Source organism: Paroedura picta, chromosome 4 (genome assembly GCF_049243985.1).
Source record: "Paroedura picta isolate Pp20150507F chromosome 4, Ppicta_v3.0, whole genome shotgun sequence".
Lineage (NCBI taxonomy): Eukaryota > Metazoa > Chordata > Lepidosauria > Squamata > Gekkonidae > Paroedura > Paroedura picta.
In genome coordinates, this window is record NC_135372.1 from 101,406,623 (window position 1) to 101,429,010 (window position 22,388).

At 48.0% G+C, this 22,388-nt stretch overlaps 1 protein-coding gene across 1 annotated transcript in view; it reads left to right on the plus strand.

Annotated features, from left to right (window-relative positions):
- Nucleotides 1-407: 407 nt before the first annotated feature.
- Nucleotides 408-22,388, plus strand: part of SLC60A1 (solute carrier family 60 member 1) — a 59,533-nt gene continuing 37,552 nt past the window's right edge. Inside the window, exon 1 of the mRNA XM_077334734.1 lies at nt 408-871. Coding sequence (XP_077190849.1) covers nt 639-871 — 233 coding nt within the window. The 5' untranslated portion in view covers nt 408-638. The remainder of the gene's footprint in view (nt 872-22,388) is intronic.

The following is a 22,388-nucleotide window of genomic DNA, read 5'->3' on the forward strand; positions in this document are numbered from 1 at the left end:
TCGCGGCCGGGGTCGTGCCTTCTTCGGGCCCGGGGCTGCCTGCCTGGCGGGCGGGCGGTGGGGGCTGCGTTGCGGCTTCTCCTCCGGGCTGGCGGCGCCGAGCAGCGCAGGGCTGAGGGATGGCGCGGGATGGGGCGGCCTTGCGCGGTCCTCGGCGGCGGCTGAGCGCGGATCGGAATGCGGCCGTCTCGGCTGGTGCGCGGCTCGCCGGCCTGGAGGGGCGGAGCCAGCTCCAGCCTCGGTCCCAGCCCAGCCCGCGCTGCCTCCTGAGCCCCGTGCGCGACTCACATCCTGCTGCTGCTGCTGGTGCTGCTGCTGGTGCTGCGAGCCCTGGGCAGGGCTTGGCGAGGCGGCGGGGGGCCGCTGGGCGTGGGCGGCCGGCGGGCGGGCGGGCGGGCGGGCGGGCGGTGCGCCGAGGGGCTGGCTGGCTGGCTGGCTGGCTGCAGGTGTCTTCTGGGCGCGGAGCGCAGCCGTGGCGGCCGGTCTCCTGGAGGCGGCGGAAGGTTCCTCGGCGGCTCACCTGGGCAGGATCCGGCCCTCTCTGAGGCGTGCCCAGGGGGCGCCGCTGCCTTCTGCTCTCCCGCGCCCGCCGCCGGGACTAGCCGAGGCGCTGTGCCTAGCGGGCGTGCGGGCCGAGGATGTGGTGGTGGGATGCCCGGGTGACGACGCTCTTCAAGAGGAACCTCCAGCCCACGCTGACCTACTGGAGCGTCTTCTTCAGCTTCGGCCTGTGCATCGCCTTCCTGGGGCCCACCCTGCTGGACCTGCGCTGCCAGACCCAAAGTTCCCTCTCGCAGATCACCTGGGTCTTCTTCTCGCAGCAGTTCTGCCTGCTGGTCGGCAGCTGTTTGGGAGGCTTCTTCAAGAGAACGTAAGGCGACCCCCTGCCCCCACTCTCCCCCCCCCCCCCACGGCTGGGTGCTATTTAGGCATCGCCTCTGGCAGCGAGGATGCTGCTTCGGAGAGCAGCCCGCTGGGGGCCCTCTCCTTTGCCCACCGCCTCCTGGTCCTGGATGGAGTATCAGGTGCTAAAGAGATCCATGCTGGCTGCTTTGCCCACCTCCTGCCAGTGGGGTGCTTGCCAGGCTGTGATCCAGAAATCAACCTCTGGGTTCCAGCTTGTGGCTCTGTACCTGCAAGGATCTATGCCCTCCTCTCCCCCCCCCCCATCCTCAGGGTCAGGCACAGATTGGCTTGCTGCAGTTGCTGACCTTCTAGCCTGAGGCCATTCTGAGCAAGGGGCATCTAAGTACATCATAAGCCATTTCATAGTATCTCTTGATCTGTGGTCCATGGACCCTTGCAGGGAGGGGGGCATGGATGGACTTCATGGGGTACATGTCCCAGGTACTAAAAATGCTTTCCTTTTCCTTTTTTAAAAATTATCTCTGGGGGGGGGGGAATCTTTTCATACTGTATTATGCTAAGGTGTTGTTTCACTCCGGACAAGCACAGGGTACACAGTTACAGGTAAAATGCAGTGGTCATCACCATTAACATAGTGTCCCCCCCCTTCCAGGAAGGTTCCATGGCTTCCATCAGATCTCAGAGGGGTTTTTGATCCCAAAGAACATTAAGAACCACTGATATAAGATCACCTGCTCCAGATTCTGGTGCCCTGGAACGGTGAGAAAATATGGAGTGGACTTTTAAATATTATAGGTTGCAGTCCTGTACTCTTGAATTCAAGTCCTGTTGAATTCAGAGTGACTTCTGATCATGCCTAGGAGGAGGCTGTGAAACTGACAAACTGCAATGGCCCATGCATATATGAAAATTGCTTAACAGTTGTGGTAGCCAAGCAGGGCTGACTGCATTGCTTAGGAAACACTCAGGTCTGGACAGCTATTGGGAGCTACTGCAGAGGTGGTGTGCAGATGGGGCCACCAAGAGGACTCTTGATCTTAGGAGGCTGTGGCAGAACAGAAGAGGGGAGGACGGCCCTGAGCTATTTGGGTCCAAGCACCACAACAGTGCAGGGGAATAGGGATGAACACACAACTTCCTTAATGCCGTCTTCTGGTCAGGATGCCACCCTTCTTATTGGCCCTGCTCCCATGCAGCGTGATACTTTCAAAACCCAGAACTTGATTTTACCAACACTTTATTTGTCGAACTTGTGTTCTGACAAGAACGGAACATAAAATCACAGGAGAGGTTTAAAGTCAGGTTCAGGTGGGTCGCCCTGTTGGTCTGAAGCAGTAAAACAAAGTTTGAGTCCAGTGGCAACGCTAAGACTACTAATTCATGGCCTATGTGTGCGGACTTGTAATTCCCATTTCATTGTGTCTGAGGAAGTGTGTTGTGTACAACAACACAACAAAAGCGTACACCATGAATAAAATTTTGTTCATCTTAAAGGTGTCAATGGACTCAAAGGTTGTTCTGAAGCACCCCCCCCCCCCATTTCTTTCATACATCACCAGCCTCTCTCTTCCATTGTATTTCTCTTGCCTGCTGGCTAGTCATTTTGATGTTGTGGATGGTTGGCCCAATTGCTGTTTCTCGCGAGTAAGTTGGCTAGCTATTTGGCTCTTAATTCTTCATCTGTTGGGCATGGAAATAAGCAATTAATTGTAACTGCTTCATTGTGATGTTCACTGCCCTAAGAGAGCATGTCCAAGAGGGGAAGTATACATATGGGTAAAGGTGTCCCCTGTGCAAGCACCAAGTCATGTCTTATCCTTGGGGTGATGCCCTCTAGCGTTTTCATGGCAGACTCAATACGGGGTGGTTTGCCAGTGCCTTCCCCAGTCATTACCGTTTACCCCCCAGCAGCAAGCTGGGTACTCATTTTACCGACCTCGGAAGGATGGAAGGCTGAGTCAACCTTGAGCCGGCTGCTGGGATTGAACTCCCAGCCTCATGGGCAGAGCTTCAGACAGCATGTTTGTTGCCTTACCACTCTGCGCCACAAGAGGCTCTATACATATGGGATAAATAAATAAAATAAAGGAACAACCCCAGTGCTTTACTAGACACTTAGACATGCAAACATACACACACACACACACACACAGAGTTGTGGGAATTCCTGACTGGGATCAGAACTGTGGGGCAAGGGGGAAGGAATTCATTTTTTCATCTTGGGGTGTATGTGTGTGTGAGAGTTCCCCCTACCCCTACTACTTACCTAGCTGGAGAAAATAAACAGGCACTGGCTTAAAAGCCGTTCCGGGGCAGTCTGAACTGGGTCAGACCACAGGTTCTGTTTGCAGTTTGAAAGGCAGTGGGAGATCTGTTGGTGGATCTCCCATTGTAACATCTAGTTAAACCCTCACATCATAAGGGGGGTTTGTGTAGCTCCCGTCCGGAGCCATACGAAACGCTTGCTGACATGCCCGTGAGGCATGTCTAAAATGCTACAAAATGGATATTTAGCAAGAAGTGATGGATTTCTTACCTGCAACTATATTAAATCTTATTATGATTGTGACATCTCCAATTAAACTAATGATTTTTTTTTTTTGCTTTTTCAAAAGCTAACCTTTATAACCTGCACATCAACACCCCCAATATATTAATGGGGAAACAATGACTGAATAAAAACAAGATCTTGTATAACCAAAACAAGTCTCCTTTAGAAAGGCCTTAGAAGAGCTGGTAGTTGAGTTCGGGCAGCTTGTTATCTTCTGTGGCCAGTGTACAGATGTGTATGTTCACTTCAACAGGACGAAAAGTTCTGTATGTCAGGAAGTTAACTGAAGACTTAACAATTGTTTGTGGGTATCCTTTCTTTTACTTGTTCTGCTCCTGTGTTTACTTTATAACAATACTGGAAGGCTCCCTGGCCTTACTATTACTCCTTTCTCCCCTTTCCCCAGTTTAACCCCATTTCACATACGGCTTAATGTTCTCTCCCACTTGCTGCTACTCCCTGCATCCCTTCTGTTGCTTTTTCAGTTTGACTAAGCCTCATCAGCAGTGACATTGTTCCACTTGCATTTGGAGAATTTCTCTCCTGCCATTCCCACTGCTTATCACTTTCTAACTTTGCATTAATTCCACCTCTTGAATTATTGAAAGATGTATCTTCAGAAGTGCTCAGAGGGCTCATCTGAATAAGATCAAAGGACTGTGGGTGCTACTTGATTGACCCAAAAACAACTTGGACAGTTTTTTGACACAGTCATATGCCGCAAGCTTACATAACTAACAGAACTCTTAGTCACTGGAGTGATTCCACTGGATCCAGTGGGTTTGCCTGGAAGGCTAAAGGCTGCAGGTTTTTTGCTCTGTGGAACCTTGGCTCTGTTCTAGAGCCCACGCAGCCAGAATCTTGGATCTGTTCCCTGTGAACCTGATGCCATCATTGTGATCTGAAGCCCTTCCCACACGGAGCTAGTTGTAGAAACTGGGCCATTTAGCAGGATCCTGGAAAGATTTAGACTTGCAGCAGGGCTGCTCTAAATAGTACACAGACTGCATCAGCACAAAGCCCTTGGGCTTCGGGCACCATGCTGCGGCTTTCTCAATGTGTGTGCATAACCCCAGGGTTCTCTTGTAAAGGATCTGTTTTAATAACCTTCATGTCAGAATTCAAGCTGTCCTATTGCTCTCCAGAAGGTCGGCAGGCTCCGTTCAATGTCACACAATAAGCACTTTGAAGTTGGTGTGGGGTAAAACAGGCACAGTAAATATTCCATTTCCATACCAAATTCCTGGAAGGACAGGGCTATCCTTTACAAATAAGCTGTGCTTTGTGATCCCATTAATGAAAACTCCTAGCGGGCCTCTGGTGCTGTAGTCACAAACACATCCTATGCAGTTTCTTCCTCTCCCCCCCCCCCTCCTCCTCCACAGGTCTTTGGATGCTGTCAAGTACTCCTTGGCATCCTGTTTGTGTCAAGTGCTCTAATTCTGAGGCGTTAAGCTATTGTATAATCATGTCTGAACTGATGTACAAACAGATTGTTTTCAATGTGGGTATTGCGTTTGTGTTCATGGCTGGAGGTGTAATTGACTTGGGCCTGGTAAATGCTATGGGTTTTCTGCTTCTTTAGTTTCTTGTATTAAATATTAGTTATCTAATTTCACAGGCTATTAAGACACTGTTTGATGAACTGTCTCTTTGCTGCGCTTTGTGGGGAAATAATGGGAAAGTATATTGCTCGGCTCAAGACAAGCTTATAGAATAGCCTCAGCAATGATTTAAGCACAGGATATCTTTGCTGATTAAAATGAGCAACACTGATTCATGTGTTCAGCACTACAATCCCAGGTGGCACTGCTATGAGAATGCTAGCTTTTTTCATTGTCTGTGGCTATAATGTAAACTATTTGCAAGACCTGCCTATGTATTGCTCTTATAACTGTGTAAAAACCTAGTAGAAGCTCAGTGGCTTGACCTGGCCGCATTTGATAGTGTGTTCCCCCTCCCCTTTAAATGCCAGGATGCTCCTAGAAACGATCCTATATCATCATTTGTTCTATAAAGACACAATTTTATCCTCTGCCGAAGCTTATCTACAGAGAGATGCAAGGACTATTTCTGGGGAATACACCTTGATTTAGTACACTTCTCCTCAAGCAAGAGGCGATAGGCGTGGGCACAGTCCGGTAACTTTGCTCCGTTGGTGCTGGTAGAATCCCTTCTGCAAGTCTCCGCAGCACTGGATCTGTTTTGCCATCTTGAACAACTCTGCCCAGAATCCCCTGCAGATTCGTTCCATGGGGCTACTCCCAGGACAGTGCTTATTTTTATATTTATTTTATATTAGATTTTATTAACTGCCACTCCTGGACCCGGCTGGCTCGTGACAGTTTACGTTCAATCATAAAAACCCAACAGAATACAAATAGAAATACAGTACAGATAATGGCAGCAAAGTCTCATTTACATCCTCCCCGCCGCACCTATCCATGCCCAGCAACAAGCCCCTGCACTGCCCTAGGGGGTAACTCCTGGCCAGATGTCTGGCACAAAGGGCCTATACAGGGAGGGATCCGATCTTCCTGACCTGGCCTCAACCAAATGCCTGGTGGAAGAGCTCCGTCTTGCAGGCCCTGTCGAACTGTGATAGTTCCGTCAGGGCCCTCAGCTCTTCTGGGAGCTCATTCCACCAGGTCAGAGCCTGCACCGAGAAGGCCCTGGCTCTCATTGAGGCCAGACGTACCTCCCGGGGGCCAGGGACAACCAACAGATTCAAACCTGCAGAGCAAAGAGCTCTGCGAACAGCATAAGGAGACAAGCAGTCTCTTGAATATGCAGGGCCCAGGCCATGGATGGCCTTGAAGGTAAGAACCAAAACATTAAACCTGATCTGGAAGCTTATGATTCTGCAGCGGGTTGGACTAGATGACCTTGGAAGTCCCTTCCAGCTCGATGATTCCGTGATCTCATCGACAGAGTCCAAGATAAATGTAGAGGCCAGTGTCACCTTTAAGACCAACAAAGTTTGATTCAAGGTATGAGCTTTCATGCAACTTTGTTGGTCTTAAAGTACCACTGGACTCTAAATTTGTTCTGCTGCTTCCAACCAACATGGTGACCCACCTGAGTCAGAGTTTAAGACAGTTATAGGGACAGTGTAATGGTGAACATTTGAAGTTCTGCAATTGGGTAGGAAAAACCATATGCACCAATATAGGATGGGGGAGACTTGTCTTGGCACTAGCATGTGCAAAAGGGATCTAGGAGTCTTAGTAGACCATACACTGAGCATGAGTCAGCAGTGTGATTCTGTGGCTAAAAGGGCAAATGGGATTTTGGGCTGTATCAAATGAAGTATCGTGTCCAGATCATGGGAGGTGATGATACCGCTTTACTCTGCTCTGGTTCGGCCTCACTTGGAGTCCTGTGTTCAGTTTTGGGCACCCCAGTTGAATAGGGATGTAGACAAACTGGAGCATGTCCATAGGAGGGCAACAAAAATGGTGAGGGGTTTGAAGACCAAGACATGAGGAAAGGTTGGGGGAGCTTGGTCGGTTTAGAGGAGACGACTGAGAGGGGATCTGATAACCATTTTCAAGTATTTAAAAGGTTGCCATGTAGATGATGGAGCAGAGTTGTTCTCTCTTGCCGTGGAGGGACAGACCAGAACCAATGCGATGAAATTGATTCAAAAGAAATTCTGTCTAAACATCTGGAAGAAGTTCCTGACAGTTAGCGCGGTTTCTCAGTGGAACAGGCTTCCTCTGGAGGTGGTGGATTCTCCATCTTTGGAAAATTTTTAAACAGGATAGCCATCTGATGAAGAGGCTGATTCTGTGAAGGTTCAAGGGCGTGGCAGGTTACAGTGGATGAGCGATTGAGATGTGAGTGTCCTGCATAGTGCAGGGGGTTGGACTAAATGACCCATGAGGTCCCTTCCAACTCTATTATTCTATGATTGGATAGGTTGCCTCCTTGAAGCCTTTCCTTCCGTTAGAGGGTTTTGCTAAGAAGAAGAAGAGTTGGTTCTTATATGCCACTTTTCCATACCGAAGGAGGCTCAAAGCAGCTTACAGTCGCCTTCCCATTCCTCTCCCCACAACAGACACCCTGTGAGGTGGGTGAGGCTGAGAGAGCCCTGATATCACTGCCCAGTCAGAACAGTTTTATCAGTGCTGCCCAAGGTCACCCGGCTGGTTGCACGTGGGAGAGCGTAGGATCGAATCTGGCATGCCAGATTAGAAGTCTGCACTCCTAACCACTACACCAAACTGGCTCTCTAAGCGTGGTTCTTAAAGCGGTCGCTTTATTGCAGTGCTCCTTTTAGTTGGGCTGCAGATGGGAAAGAGCCTGCTGATATTAATAAGCTTACTCTCAGATGCAGGAGGCCATTAGTTGCTGGACAGTGTTGCTTCTGTCTCTGAAAAGGGTCATAAGCAAACAGTCCACTTATACCAATTTGTATTGAACAATGTTGTAAAGAGACTTATGGAATCCTAGGAGACCCTGTCCAGAGATGATAATTATTACAGCTGCAGTTTGAAGCTAACATCGCATGCAAGTTCAGGGGAGAGCCTCATTATATCATTTCCATACACTCTTTTTCATGAATGGGATTTATGGTCCCAACAACCTTGAAATTCTCCTAAAGCTTCATGTGCACTGCCGGTGCTAAAGAAAGAGCTGCCTGATATTTTGAAACTGTGGCACAGATCAAAAGGCTGACACTTTAGGCTTAATCCACTGGTCCTAGTCACCATTTCTGTTTCTGTAATGGGCTGCTTGAATTTTGAGTGCTTCCTAACCATGTTTCCTAACTATGAGAATTTTGAGTGGATTTCTCTAGCCTAACTTCATCAGTGTGACGGACTAGCACATATATTTTGTTGGGTACCACTGACTACAGACTCTGCTCTGTTACAGACTCAGGTCAGTTCTTCTATGTGTACAGCTCCTGTACCTGGAGGGATGAAATGTAATTTTACTTTTCAGGAGGACAAAATCATTTTTCAACTGGATGTAGGCCTTCAGGGGATGGAGCAGTCCTGTCATACCAGTGATGGGAAAAGTCTCTTAAGAACATGTTTCAGATTCATATCATCTCTGTGCATAAGGCTAGCTGGAATTAGGATCTGCTGAATTAAAGGTTTGATTGCTCTTCCAACAATCTCTCCGGGAAAGGCAGGGTAGGAAAGGCTGGGCCTAGCCTTGTCAGAGTCCATCTAGACTTGTCAAGGAAATGCTTAATGAGCTGGACCTGAATGAGGCAGGTGCTGAAGAGAGAAGGTGTTTGGAGATGAGATTCAGCTTCCCCTTCTTCCAACAGGAAAAGCTCCCAAATGCTCTTTCACAGCTCCGTGGGTGTCTCTAGCTTGAGAAAGGCAAGAAGATGGGGAAACTCAATTGGTAATTATTGTTGTCCAGCTAGGCTGATCTCAAAGTCTGAAAGCTTGATTTGGGCATTGGCAATGGTTTGCACAAAAGTTACCTATCTAAAGGTGATGGACCCCTGACTAAATGTGGACTAATTTTAAACTGAACCATCTCACTTCCATTTTCTTCTGCTTAGAGCACTGCATGCATATAAGACTGACTTGTCTCTATTTACATGTTTACTTCATTTCTAGTCCTCCTTACTCATTGAGGCCCAAGGCAGATTATGCAATTAAACAACAGCGGAACAGAAACCCATAGAACCCATTAGAAACTGGTTTACAAAATTAGAGCACTCAAGAACCACCAGTATGATCCCCAGCCAGGGTTCCGGGGGGAGGGGGGAGGCTGGGATGATGTGAGAGTACCTCAGGGGTTACATAGCCTTTTCTAGAAGTTTGGGTGGATGCTGACACCAGTAGATGTCATTGGAGCCCATTTCTCCTGTTGCTCTACAGATCTAGTCTCTTCCTCCACAACAGAAATGGTAAACTATCAATTGATTGGCTGGCTCCTGCATCTTACTTCAGTGCCCAGTTCTCTGAAGGGGTTCTAGGGGTTCTCAACACTTCTAGGGGTTCTCAAAGCCCAAAAAATATTTCAGGGGTTCCTTCATGGTCAAAAGGTTGAAAAAGGCTGTACCCAACAATCAACACAATAAAGAACCAGTTAGGAGAATACTATAATATAGGATAACACCACACAATACAATGAAAATTGCCTAAAATTTCTGAGACTATCAAGTCAGAACCCTGTTCCTTTTATAAACAGTTCCATTTTATACATATAGCAGAGTAATGATGTGGGAGCCTTCCTTAATCCTGACCTCTTCAGGCAGGCCATTCCAGCACAGAGAACTGTTGATCTTATCCATTTCCAGAAGGCTATGACCTTCCCTCATAGACAAAGCAGATGGACAGCCAGCTAGCAGTATAGGAATGCAGAGGGTAGTTATAGCTTATTGGTTAACTGACGTGCCACTTTCCTGGCACTGCATTAGATAGCTAATAATAAGCTGAAATACATAAATCGAGAAGCACTTATCATCAATAAAAGATCTTTCTTAAGCTTCCCTTAAATTAATTCAGGAAGTTCCAAAGATGCAGAGCTATGCTGGTTCTGTTTAGACATGGCCCTTGTCCTGCTCTGCATGAGCAAGCCTTGGGCTCACACCCACCACTTTCTCTTGTGCCCTGCATTCCCTCCATCCTTTTTCATTTTGCAGCAAATGATGTATGATTGACACATTCAAACTGGGTACACTATGGTTAGTGTATGCTATAATTTGCCTGAAACCCAGAATAGAAACTACAGGTTGATAGTAGTTTCATTCTGGTTTCTGGACAAATTATAGCTTGGATCCGTTGGAGCATTTCTATGGGTGGAGGCTTTCTGCCCGTAAAGTATGACCTTCTTATCTTCACCCTCCTTCTGCAACCCCCAAAACCCCTCAAATGCTCCCCTGGCAGGGTGCCTGTTCCCCAGAAACAGCATTTAGGGGCGTTTGGGGGCTATACTGGATGGGAGAGGTGAGAAAGTCATACTGCACAGGCTGAAGCCCTTCTATCCTTGGAAATGTTCTGCTGGATCCTAAGCCAGTGCTTTGTACAAAGGATGCCATGCCTGGTTTAAACAAAATGGAAGAAGAAGAAGAGGAAGGGGAGTTGGTTCTTATATGCCACTTTTCTCTACCCGAAGGAGTCTCAGAGTGGCTTACAGTCGCTTTCCCTTTCCTCTCCCCACAACAGACACCCTGTGGGGTAGGTGAGTCTGAGAGAGCTCTGATATTACTGCTCAGTCAGAACAGCTTTATCAGTGCTACGGTGAGCCCAAGGTAACCCAGCTGGACGCATGTGTGTGTGGGAGGGAATCAAACCTGGCTCATCTGCACTCCTAACCACTACACTAAATGTGATTTTCTGCAATATGGGGAAGGAAGGAGGGAATCATGATGGCTAAGACTACAAGACTAATGCACAATCACGTAGTAAGGAATCACAGTTTAGCATTGTGTCTGATCTCAGTCACCCTCTTTGCAACCCATCGCAGTGGTAACACAGCTAACCAGTGTTAATATTGCCACTGCCTCCTACTTCAGTTGTCCCATTAAGCACTGATGTGGACAAGCCTTATAGAATCATAGAATCATAGAGTTGGAAGGGGCCATACAGGCCATCTAGTCCAACCCCCTGCTCAACGCAGGATCAGCCCAAAGCATCCTAAAGCATCCAAGAAAAGTGTGCATCCAACCTTTGCTTGAAGACTGCCAGTGAGGGGGAGCTCACCACCTCCTTAGGCAGCCTATTCAACTGCTGAACTACTCTGACTGTGAAAATTTTTTTCCTGATGTCTAGCCTATATCGTTGTACTTGAAGTTTAAACCCATTACTGCGTGTCCTCTCCTCTGCAGCCAGCAGAAATAGCATCCTGCCCTCCTCCAAGTGACAACCTTTCAAATACTTAAAGAGGGCTATCATGTCCCCTCTCAACCTCCTTTTCTCTAGGCTGAACATTCCCAAGTCCCTCAACCTATCTTCATAGGGCTTGGTCCCCTGGCCCCAGATCATCTTCGTCGCTCTCCTCTGTACCCTTTCAATTTTATCTACGTCCTTCTTGAAGTGAGGCCTCCAGAACTGCACACAGTACTCCAGGTGTGGTCTGACCAGTGCGGTATACAATGTGACTATGACATCTTATATCATGTTGCACCTTTTAGACCCTGTAGCAGTATGTTTTTTTTGGTAGACTGTATTGCTTAATCTGTGGCTGCAGTGTAGATGAGGCCTTGTAGGCATGCCAATCACCAGGTAGCCCTTGGGATATCTTGGAATTACTACTCATTGCCAGACAACAGAGATCAGTTCCTCCAGAGAAAATGGCTGCTGCGGAGGATGGACTCCATTGCATTATTCTCCACTGAGGTCCCTCCCCACCCGGAATCCTGCCCACTCCCAGCTCCACCCCCAAAGTCTCCAGGTATTTCCCAACCCAGAGCTGGTGACTTTAGAGGACTGGCATGCTTCCTGGCTCCTCCAGCTCATCAGACATGTTTGCTCCTGGGACCCGAAAGACAAATGCAAGCACCTGAGTCGCCACATACCCCAAACCATTGTCTTGCTGGCCCTTGCTCTGAAAGGGTGCTGTACCCAAACAAACAACAGCAAACCACAGAAACCCATACATTGTCCTCTCCAGATCACAGAATCAGATTGTGATTCATGTGCTGTTCAGATAATAAATTAAAATCCCATTCTTTTAAAACAGGATTTTGTTTTGGGGTTAAGGGATTAAACCCATCTTTCTCAACCAGGGTTTTGTGAAACCCTGGGTTTCTTGATGGCCCCAGAAGGGTGTCCCGAATGGGACATTTTCATTTTTATATATCTTTTAAAATTTGTTAAACATTTACCAGATGAAATGACCACATATGGTCATGTTGACCTCCCCCCCTCCCCAAATGGCCATTGATGGGCCTGGAGGGGGTGGGAAGGGGAGGGGCCCTGGGTGGGCATGTACACATCTATGTTTCCTAACTATATTCTGCACATTGTGCTACATATCTGGGTTTTCTCAAAGCCTGAAACGTATTTCAGGGTAAAAAGGTTGAGAACGGTTGGTTTAAGCAGCCAAACTTTTCTTCGAAGACTCAGTCCAAACACTTTCCCAAGGAGTTATGCTCTGCATCCCATGACTGGGCTGTGGAAGGGTGTGTGTCTCAAGGCAAAGACACAGTCCATTATCATCAGGCTTGGCAATATTCTCTCAGCCAGTCTCTGTCTCTGTCTGTCTCTCTTCCTCCAGACCCCTCTCCCTGACCCACTCAGCGGCATGCTGCTAAAAGCATTGCCTCACTTCTCAGAGTGGAAGGAATGGTCTGTGTGTCTGCAGCTCATGGCTCAAGCCCACCCCAGTCACGAGACAGGAACCGCCCCATTTTATGACTGAGAGGCAGCCGTGGATTTGTGTGGCCTCATAATGCTGAGCTATTTTTTCATTTCCAAATATATGTATAACATGTTTTCTTCCCAGATGTTAGTGCGTGTGGAGACTATTTCCTGCCCTGTTGTCAGTTCTTAATGCTCCTCGGTCGGGATGACCAGGAGAGAGTGAGACGGTGTGATTTTATTTTTTGTAATCCTTCAGGAAGAGCTGGCTTATCTGTCTGTTCTCCCTGGGGCTGCTTCTTGTAAATGGCCCTGTGGTTTATTGAGGGTTGGAGAGACATTAAAGGCTTTGCCGTATTTCCTGGGCCAGGTTTCCAGGGGAGCTCAGCATGCTGGGTAGAGAGCCTTCAGATGTGTCCTGATTGGGAGGTTGTAAGTGAGGCTGTCTGTCTCCGCATGGCAGCTCTGCAACATATCTGCAGCTTCGTTCCCTTGGCTTTGCGAGCACAGAGAAGCCTACCATTGCTTTTGGTGCTTTTCCAGGGCCTTTTTTCCCAGCACACTTGCACAATATGTTGTCTCTCTGCTACTCCCGCTCTGTCTTTGGCCCTACCTGGTTTCTCTGTGCTGGCTTGCCTCAGACATCTCTGAGTTCATACGAGAAGTTGTATCAGGCTCCTGAAATGCCATAGTCAATACTGTCTACTCCAACTCACAGGGGCTCTCCAGGGTCTCTTTCATATCAGCCCCCACTTCATCCTTTGGAAGATGCTGGGCTTGAACCTTTGTGCATGAAGCTGCCTCTTACGAAGTCCAACCATTGGTCTTTCAAAATCAATACTGCCTGCTGTGATGGCAGCAGCTCTCCTGGGCTTCACAACTGGCCATCCCACCATTTAGGGTGACCCATCTGGAATCCACCGAGCCCAGGCTTTTTCCACTGCGTTTCCAGCTCTGTGGAACAGGTTCCCTGAAGAAGTGGGGGGCTAGAGTTGCCAGCCTCCGGGTGGTGCATAGAAAGCTCCTGGGATTATGACTGATTGCCAGGTGACAGGGTTCAGTTCCCCTGGAGAAAATGGCCACTTTGGAAGGTGGACTCCATGGCACTATGCCTCATTGAAGCCCTGCCCCTCTCCAAACCGTGCCTTTCTTGGGCTCTACTCCCCAACTCCCCAGGTATTTCCCAATCCAGAGCTGGCAACCCAAGGAGGGCCTCCTTGGAGTTCTTCAGGAGGTGCTTCAAGGACTGCCTGTTTGCCGGGGGTTTTGAGGGGGTTTTGAGTGGCAGGCATCTTTTCAGAGAGAGGGAGGGGGAGAGATTTGAGGCTTGAAGTGAACTTTATTTTTGGTTTAAAGTAAACTTCTTAATAGTTGAACCACAAGGAAGGGTGGAATATAAATGTTTTTTTTTAATGAAGTAGGGATTTTACAAAAATTACTCATTAATTCATTCATCTTATATACCACCACTCTCTGTGAAGTCTCAGGGCATCTCCTGCTACCTCATCCTTTTCAACTGGACTCTGAGCCTGGGACCTACCACTGTGCCATGTCCTGTCCCCAGATTAGACTTTCATGAAGAATTCTTTTTTCCTTGTACACATGGTTCCACCCATGCTGCCTAGGAGTAGGGTATGTGTGGTTGTATAGTCCTGCCAGGGCTTTGCTCACAATTTGTTAAGATTTGTGCAGTTGTTCAGTTTAATTTGTTCTGGATTCCAAAGTAATTTGTCTAAACATTTAATGTTTGATCCATTTTTGAAATGTGGAAAATTCTGATCAGCTTCGGAAAAGGGTTATCCAGAATGTATAGATCTCTCTCAAAACATAGGACGGTAGAGAGAAAGTTGTGGGACTGGACAAAGGACCCCTCTAGTGTCGTGTCCAGTTTCCAAGAGGGGCCAGCTGGATGTTTCTGGGAAGTGTGCCAAGAGGGCATGGATGCCAAAGCCACATCCCTCCAGATGGGTGGCTTTGGCTAGTCATTTTGGCTGTTGGTGTGAAGCCTTCATTTGGAAAGCTGTGCCCACCTTGACTGTATACTGATAGACGGGAATCTTGTGCTAGCTGAGCACTTAAGAGGCTTTTGCCCATAATACTAATATGCCTCTTGAGCTAGCTGTGTGCATGCTAAAGCAGAAAAGAGAGCTTTTAAAGAGCAAATGGGTATTGTAGATAATGTAGGTTTTATATTTGCATCACAGATAACATGGATTGAAAAAAGTGCTGCACAGTGCGGTGGCTGCAATGACATAAAGGCCTGTCCTTTTCTCTCTTGGAGCTGGTTCCATCTAAGACTGAAAGATGAGAGGACAACCCTTTGGTGCATTTTACAGAGTGGCAGCCTCATGTTCTGCAGGGGCAATGTGTGCAGATGTAAATCTTGTTCACCATTGTCACATACCTCCCAAGACCCCCTGAATGCAAGGGACAAACTAGATGTCACAGCACTCTCGGGGGAGCCATGAGGATGCCGACACCATTTTAAACTGAGGTCCTGTTGTGTCTCCTCCCTGCTCCTTATTATGGGCCAAAATGGTTGCATTCCCACCCCCCACCCCTGGTATTTTGGCACTTGAAAAGGCAGGGGGAACAAGACTACTGTGACCTGATCAGGATGGGACATGCACATCATTTTTAAATGGCCAAATTTTAAATTTGTTAAAGAGGGACACCATTGACCAGGGGTTGCCAGCCTCCAGGCATGGCCTGGAGACTAGCTTCAAAGCCCATTTAAGGAAAATGGGCTTTGAAATGGGATAAGGGGTAAGGGAAGGAGAGCTCCCTCCCCTGCCGCAGCTTACCTGGCAGGTCCTGGCGGAGTTGGAGAGGCGGCCTGGCAGCGAGCAGGGTCAGGGAAGGCGCGAACCATTTGCAGGCCCAGGGACAGTGGAGAGGCCCCTGCTGGCAGCCCAGCGGGCTGAGAGCCATCCCTGGGCCCAGGAACAGTTCGCACCGTATCTGCAATGCGGATACTACAGCTACAAGATACTACAGCTACAAAAGACAGGCGACCAGGCAGGAGGCCATTCGTTTCTAAACCTGACACCCATTCAAAGCCTCCAAAAGTCGCAACCCCCCCATTATGCACACGCTGGATGATGCACTTTCCAAGTGGATTGTCCCGTTTTGCACAGGGAAATCCAGCTGCAAAAGCACACGGAAAGCGCATTACCCAGCAGGTGCATAACGGGCCCCCAGGTAGCTCAGAAAACTAGGCAGCAGCTTTCAACACAACACAAACCCCAAGGACTGCAGGGCGGAAAACACAAGGTGGCCTTTCAAGTGAGACTCACCTCTCAAGCCCTGCTGCTTGGTCAGTCTTGGGTCGGGGGAGAGAGGGGAGCTTGGAGGGGGAGACACTTGCTCCTTTCAGGCTTAACCCCCGATTTTCGTTCCCTTGGCGAGGGGCGGCATTGCTATCGCACTCCCAGCCCTGCTCTGGAAAAACCAGCTGCAATTCCACCCCTGCAGCATACGCCACCCAGGGCAGGCTTGCTCCCGAGGAAGCCCATTGGGCTCCACTCGTGGGCATGCTTAGGCTGGCAGCTAATAAGAGAGGAACAGCCCGGGAGGACGAGTGGCAGGCCGGCTTCCTGTCCCCTGCCGCGAGCTCCCTTGCCGGCACTCACCAGGAACTGAAACATAATGGTGGCTGGTTCCCTCCTTCTCAACTTCCAGCAGGACTCGCCCCAAACCCAGAGCTGCTTCCCTTCCAGGTGCCCTCCTCCAGCCCCGGCCTTCCTGCTGAGTGGCTGGCGGGCTTGAGTGATGTCTTACCCCTGCTTCCTCCAGGCAGCCCGATTTCCTGAAGCGGGCACCATGCTTGGCTCCTTTGCAAAAGGCTGAGCGTGCAGCTCCAGAGGAGGTCTTGTCTGTCCCTGATGCCGCAGCACGAGCCGTTTGCAGGCAGAGGGTGGCGGAGAGGCCCCCACTGGCAGCCCAGCGGGCTGAGAGGCACCCCTGTGTTCAGGAATGGCTCGCACCACTTCTGCAACGCGACACGAGCCATTCCCAGGCCCAGGGGTGGCAGAGAGTCCCCCACTTGGGACATTTTAATAATGTGCTGGGATGCGGGACTCTGGCCTCAAAGTCGTGGTCGTCCTGTGAGTGTCGGGACACATGGTCACTATACCTTAGAATGGTGGTAGTATCCCCATGGCAGCCCTAAGGGTCTGGCCCTCAGTGAGCATCCCTTGTTGTGACCCCACTGAATAGCTGGTACAGCCTGCCCCAGTCTTGCATGGCATGTCCTGTCTCTGCCCTGCAGTGCCACTGGAGTTTATTCTTCACAGTGTGCAGATGCTGCAGGACAAATGGGTGCAGCACTCTAGATTAGGCTGATTAATGTTCCTGATGCCCCTAGGTAGCACTGATCCGTTGTAAGCACCTCGTCCAGGGAGTCCAGTCAGACAGCACTATAAAGCTTTGCTCTTAGGACCTGCAGACAATTGAATTCTGGATATAATCCTAGGAAGCAAGCAATTCCTCCATCCTGCTCATGGTCAGACCCTGGGAATTAACGCAGTTGTGCATTGAGCAGGTTATTGTGTTGGCTGCTGGCATTGCATAACAAAGCATTTTCGTAATCTCTGATGTAGATTAGAGATGAGATCTCCATTTTCCACGGCCCCCTCCCTAGTCATACTCCTTTTAGTATTAATGATTTGTATGTTGTTCCGAAGAGCTCACAAATCATGATTAATGTTTAATTCCTCAATGTGCTCTCATACCAAACATGGCTAGAAGAGTTGTTAATGCTGCAGAATGTACATAGAGCCCCGGTCTTGGCACAGCTCCCATCTCTTCTGTATCTGTTGCTAGACTCTGCTGCTTTATCCCCTGGTGCCTTGTTCCCCCAGAGATGGCGGTTTATTGCTGGCGCATGATTAACAGTGTTTTTCGTTCAGCGCCTGCCCTTAAATTTTCCCCCTATTATTGGCTGCTAGTTGTCGTTGTCGTTACATTTTGCAACTACAAACGCAATTTAGGGCCACATCAAACCTAGCAAAATCTGTCCTCCTGTGTAAGAACCACCAGGTGACCTGTATCGATTGCCCCATCTGGTGCTCATAGGCACATCTGTGCAGTTGCAAGTAGTGGAAGCACTTTCCGTATAGGAATTCTTTTGTGCCTGACCTGGTTTTAAATTATTAAATTAATTCTTAAATTAGTAGAAATTTTGAAAGGGGGACGGGGTCTCCCCCTTGTATTAGATTCCAGGTTAGAATACTGATAAAGGTTCACTTGCAGATTGGCGCATCTAGTCCAAACTATCCCCTTTTGGTTCCATTGATTTCTGTGGGAGGGAGTTAAATGTTCCCCCACTAATACTGTGATGTGAACATGAGTGGGAGTGCTAATGGTGCCACTCCTCTCTACACCTGTGAACAGCCCTTGCTGTTTGCAGGGTCACCAGCAGATGCAAGGCCCCAAACAGGCAAAAGTAGTCAACGTGAACAAGCCCTGATCCTTTGCAGAGCAGAACCTGCATTTGGGTACATAAATGGCACTGCAGCTCCCCAGGGAGCACTTACTTATGCAACTTTCTCATGATTTTCTGCCAGCGAAATTTGCTGGGCGACTTTAGGCCAGCCTAATCTGCCTCACCGAATTGTGAGTATAAAAAGAGGAGAACAATGTCAGCTACTTTGCATCCCCATTGAGGGGAATGGCAAGATATGCATGAAATAAAGAACAAATAAATAATTTTGTGCCTAGTTGCAGTCTTCCTTACCCAAGTCATTCTCAGTTCAAAGGGAACAATTACAATTGTATAAAAGTGCAGAAATAGCTGTCGAGCTGGTATTCAAGATCCTTGCCTTTGATTTTTTTTTAAAAAAAATTAAAATAAACGAAGTTTCTAGTTCTCAGTGCTTTGAGATTAAGCCTGGAAGTCAGTCACCAGTGCCTGATTTCATGAAACCAGTAGAGAACCTGTGTAGGATTCCACCCTGAGCACAGATCACAGGAAAATCAGAAGCAGGTTTACTCAGAAGTAAGCCCTATTTTATTTAGCGAGGCTAAGATTGCACCAGTCAGTGCAAATGAATTCATCCCTCTTGTTGTGTGCTGCTTGTCCCCTGCTCTCATTCTACACAGCAGACTGAGATATTGCTTGTACCAATCTTTTGCATGCTTTGCTGTCTGGTCTGTTTTTTCCTTCCTTCCTTCCTGCCAGCCTGCCTTCATTCTTGAGCAGCTTCCAAGCTTTGCTGTGCCAGTTTGAGTTCTGCTGTCTAGTACAGAAGGCTGACCAGCTCCTTGACCATAATGAAAGCTGTTTGGCTCCAGGTAGCCCTGGCAGCAAGTAGTATCAGTTAGCACAGGCAGGGTTTACTTCCCTTCATTTTTGCTGTCCTCACTTGCCAGATGATATATCTTCATCAGAAGGCCCTCCCAGTCCCATCAGCTAGTTATGTAGAAAGGCCAAACAGAGCAAACCACTGCCTTGGCTTTTTCAGGGAGTGCCAATAACTTCATGTGAATTGTGGGTGCCATTTTTTTGCCCATCTTGGAACCACTGGACCACAAGGCATCTGGGAGTAAACACATGCTGTTATATCATTACTTGGGGGGCAGTGCCATTTGGGTCTTCCACCTGAAGTATGAACATGTCTTGGACCAGTCTCCCCCAAAGGCTATGGGAAGTGGCTCAATTGTATGGCAAAATCTAGGTCTTCCAGCTCATTTCAGTCAATAGAGCCCTCTACTGCAGTGGTCCCCAACCTGCGGGCCGCGGCCCGGCGCCGGGCCGCAAAGGCCATGGCGCCGGGCCGCGGCTCCCTCTCCCTGCCCCCCCGCAGTAAAAAACTTCCCAGGCCGCAAGCTTGCGGCCCGGGAAGCTACTTACTGCGGGAGGGCGGGGAGAGGGAATCAGGGCCAGGCCGCGCCCGTGCAGGCCATGCCCACGCGGCCCGATCCGCAGGCGCGGCTCGCGGGTGCAGCTCACGGGCGCGGCCCGAAACGTGGGCGTGGCCCACGCGGGCGCGGCCCAATGCCCTGCCGGTCCCCAGCCTAATAAAGGTTGGGGACCACTGCTCTACTGCGTCAGGAGCCCCTATAGAGTTGACATATTTCCTTGTTGCCTTTGTAAGACGTAGGGAGCAAGCATGAAATGGCCTCTGCCTGATTTTGCATGCAGGCCATGAGGAGCAGTGGGGCACTGAGGTGAGACCACATAGTGGTGGAGATGATTCCTCCCTCCATCATTCTATGGCAAGGACCACAAGGTACTTTCAGGCAGTTCTTCAAGTAAAGAGAAGAAAACCGTCAGCACTTGGGGCCGTTCAGCATTTGTCCAAAATAGCACAATAGTTACTAATTGAAATCGCTACAGTTTTGCCGTTATGCACAACGTCATTGACAATCTGCAACACTCTTGAAACCGATCTGCTTTGGCACAATCCATTCAAACACCTTGCCAAGAAAAGGTAGCTTTAATGCAAGCCTATAACTCTCTCACTGGATCATCCACAGGCAGTCAGGATGTTTTTCCCTCAATAAAAACTGGATAATGTTATCCTTCAAAGGCATTCAAACAATCTATATCAAACAAACCTCCATCAAAGAGGATTTTCCAAATGCATGATTTTAACAGCTATGAAGGAGAGTATTGTAACCTATAGAAAGCTGTCTTTATAAGTCCCTTAATTATGTCAGCATCTATCAGGGAAACCAGTCCTACCCATGCAAATTTGACTACCCAGCATTACAGATTCAAAGTGGAATCCAAGTCAGAGTGTATCAGACAGATTTTGACCTTTGTGGTTAAGGAGAAAAAATTAAACCCTGATGGCACAAACTAGGCTTTAAGTCCCACTCTGTGCTTCAGTCTTTTTTGCCTCTCTTAGACCGTTTATGCCCTGGGAACTTCATTGCCCCAGCTCTCTTGCAGGAGCACAAATCGGGGGTGGATGAGGTGCACCAGGCCAAATGCTCCCCTGTTTGGGTGCAGCAAGAGGCAGAGTAACCTGCCACGACTAAAACTCCAACCTGCAGCCCAGCATGAAACATCCAGTGCATAAACGGTCTTAGAATTGCAGAATTGGAAGGTGTCTTTTAGGCTGTCTAGACAATGTAGGCAATCCAGAGCAAATGCATCCCTGACAGATGGCTGCCCAGCCTCTGCTTGAAGATAACCACTGAGGGAGAGATTACTTCAGCCCCCTCTTTAGTTGGTTTAGCTGCTGAACTGCTGTTACTGAAGGATGTGTCATCTCTTCCAGATCCTGCAGATACTTTATGGTAGGTGTGAATTAAATAATTTTAAAACTGAAGACATGACAAATGTGATAATTCAGTAGTTCACAGTTTTCAGTTCCTTGTTCTTGGGGTATATATATTGGATTCTCTTTGCAGCAATAAACACTAAAAACATTGTTAGTTTTGTCAGAAAGCTTCAGTTATTCAGCAAATGAACATTTTCCTTTTTCACCCCACTCAGACTTCAAAACTTTGTTCTTCTTGTGTAGCACCAACAGTAAAATTTCATTTTTAATTCCTTTGTTGTCTTAAATAAAAGAGAACAGTTACAGCAGTGTCAGACTTATTGTTCTTTCAAATCAGAACTTTAAACAAATTTTACAGTTAGCTTTGTTCCTTGAAAATGAGGTCAACAGATTATGCAAGCCCTCAGTGTTGGGAGGTAGCAGGCAAATTTGCATGGCTTTTAGCCCACTCCCAAGGGATTCTTCCTGCTGAAATTCAGAGAGAGGGGAGAAAGTATTCCAATTTTAATTTTGGGAAGACCTTGGGAGAGAGCGTACTTACCAGCCACACCTGAGATTACAGCATTCTGTCACTTCAATGAAGAGTTAGAATAAGAACTTTGAAGCCTTATACCTCAATTGATATACAGCAGGGTCTCTCCCCACCCCAACCCCACTAATTAAAGGATGTTTCCAATTAATAATGTAACTTAAACGAGAAAAATGAAGATGTTCAGTAGTAGCTCTGCACAGAGAACTCCCTGGGACTACTGCCCCCTACTTGCCTCTCATCATTTCTATAATGCACTGCTTTCCTCCTATTCCAGAGTCTGTAATGTTCCCTCTCTTCTTGTTCCCTGGGCATCTTTAAACACTGCATGAAAAGCTGTGCTTGTCCAGCAGGGCTTCCTGAATTATTGCGAAATTCCTTGCTTGACCAGCTGTATTTAAAGATGGCGGGGGGGGGGGGGGGAGGATGGCAGGAACATTAACTGCTTGGGGGTGGAGGCAAAAGTGCAAATAAAAATTCTGCACCTGCAAACTCAAGGTGAATAACCGTGGCCAAATTTGCTGGGGCAAATTACCTGGCTTTTTATGGTGCATAGAATTTTCGGGTTGTGTAATGGTAGAATGCTGTTTAACTAATGTGTCTAGCTGTTCCTTGGCTGCTAAGTAGGGCCCTAGTTCTATCAGTACTAAGTGCTCCCACTGTGATACTCAGGCAGCAACTAGCAATCATAGGAAGGCCCTTTCATTCAGTCTTGAATTCCCAATCTATCAAATATGAGCAATAAAAATCAGCCACACATGGCTACTGAGGATTATAAAAAGTTTCATACCAGTCTATGAATCCTGCATTTGTACCACATAAGTATAGAAGTTGTCTGCTGCAGGGAAAGTTTTGTGTGAGTTCCTCAATGCAACCTTTACAGTGAAATTGCTTTTCCTTTCAATGTTTCAGACAGGCTATCTTTTTATTTCATTTAA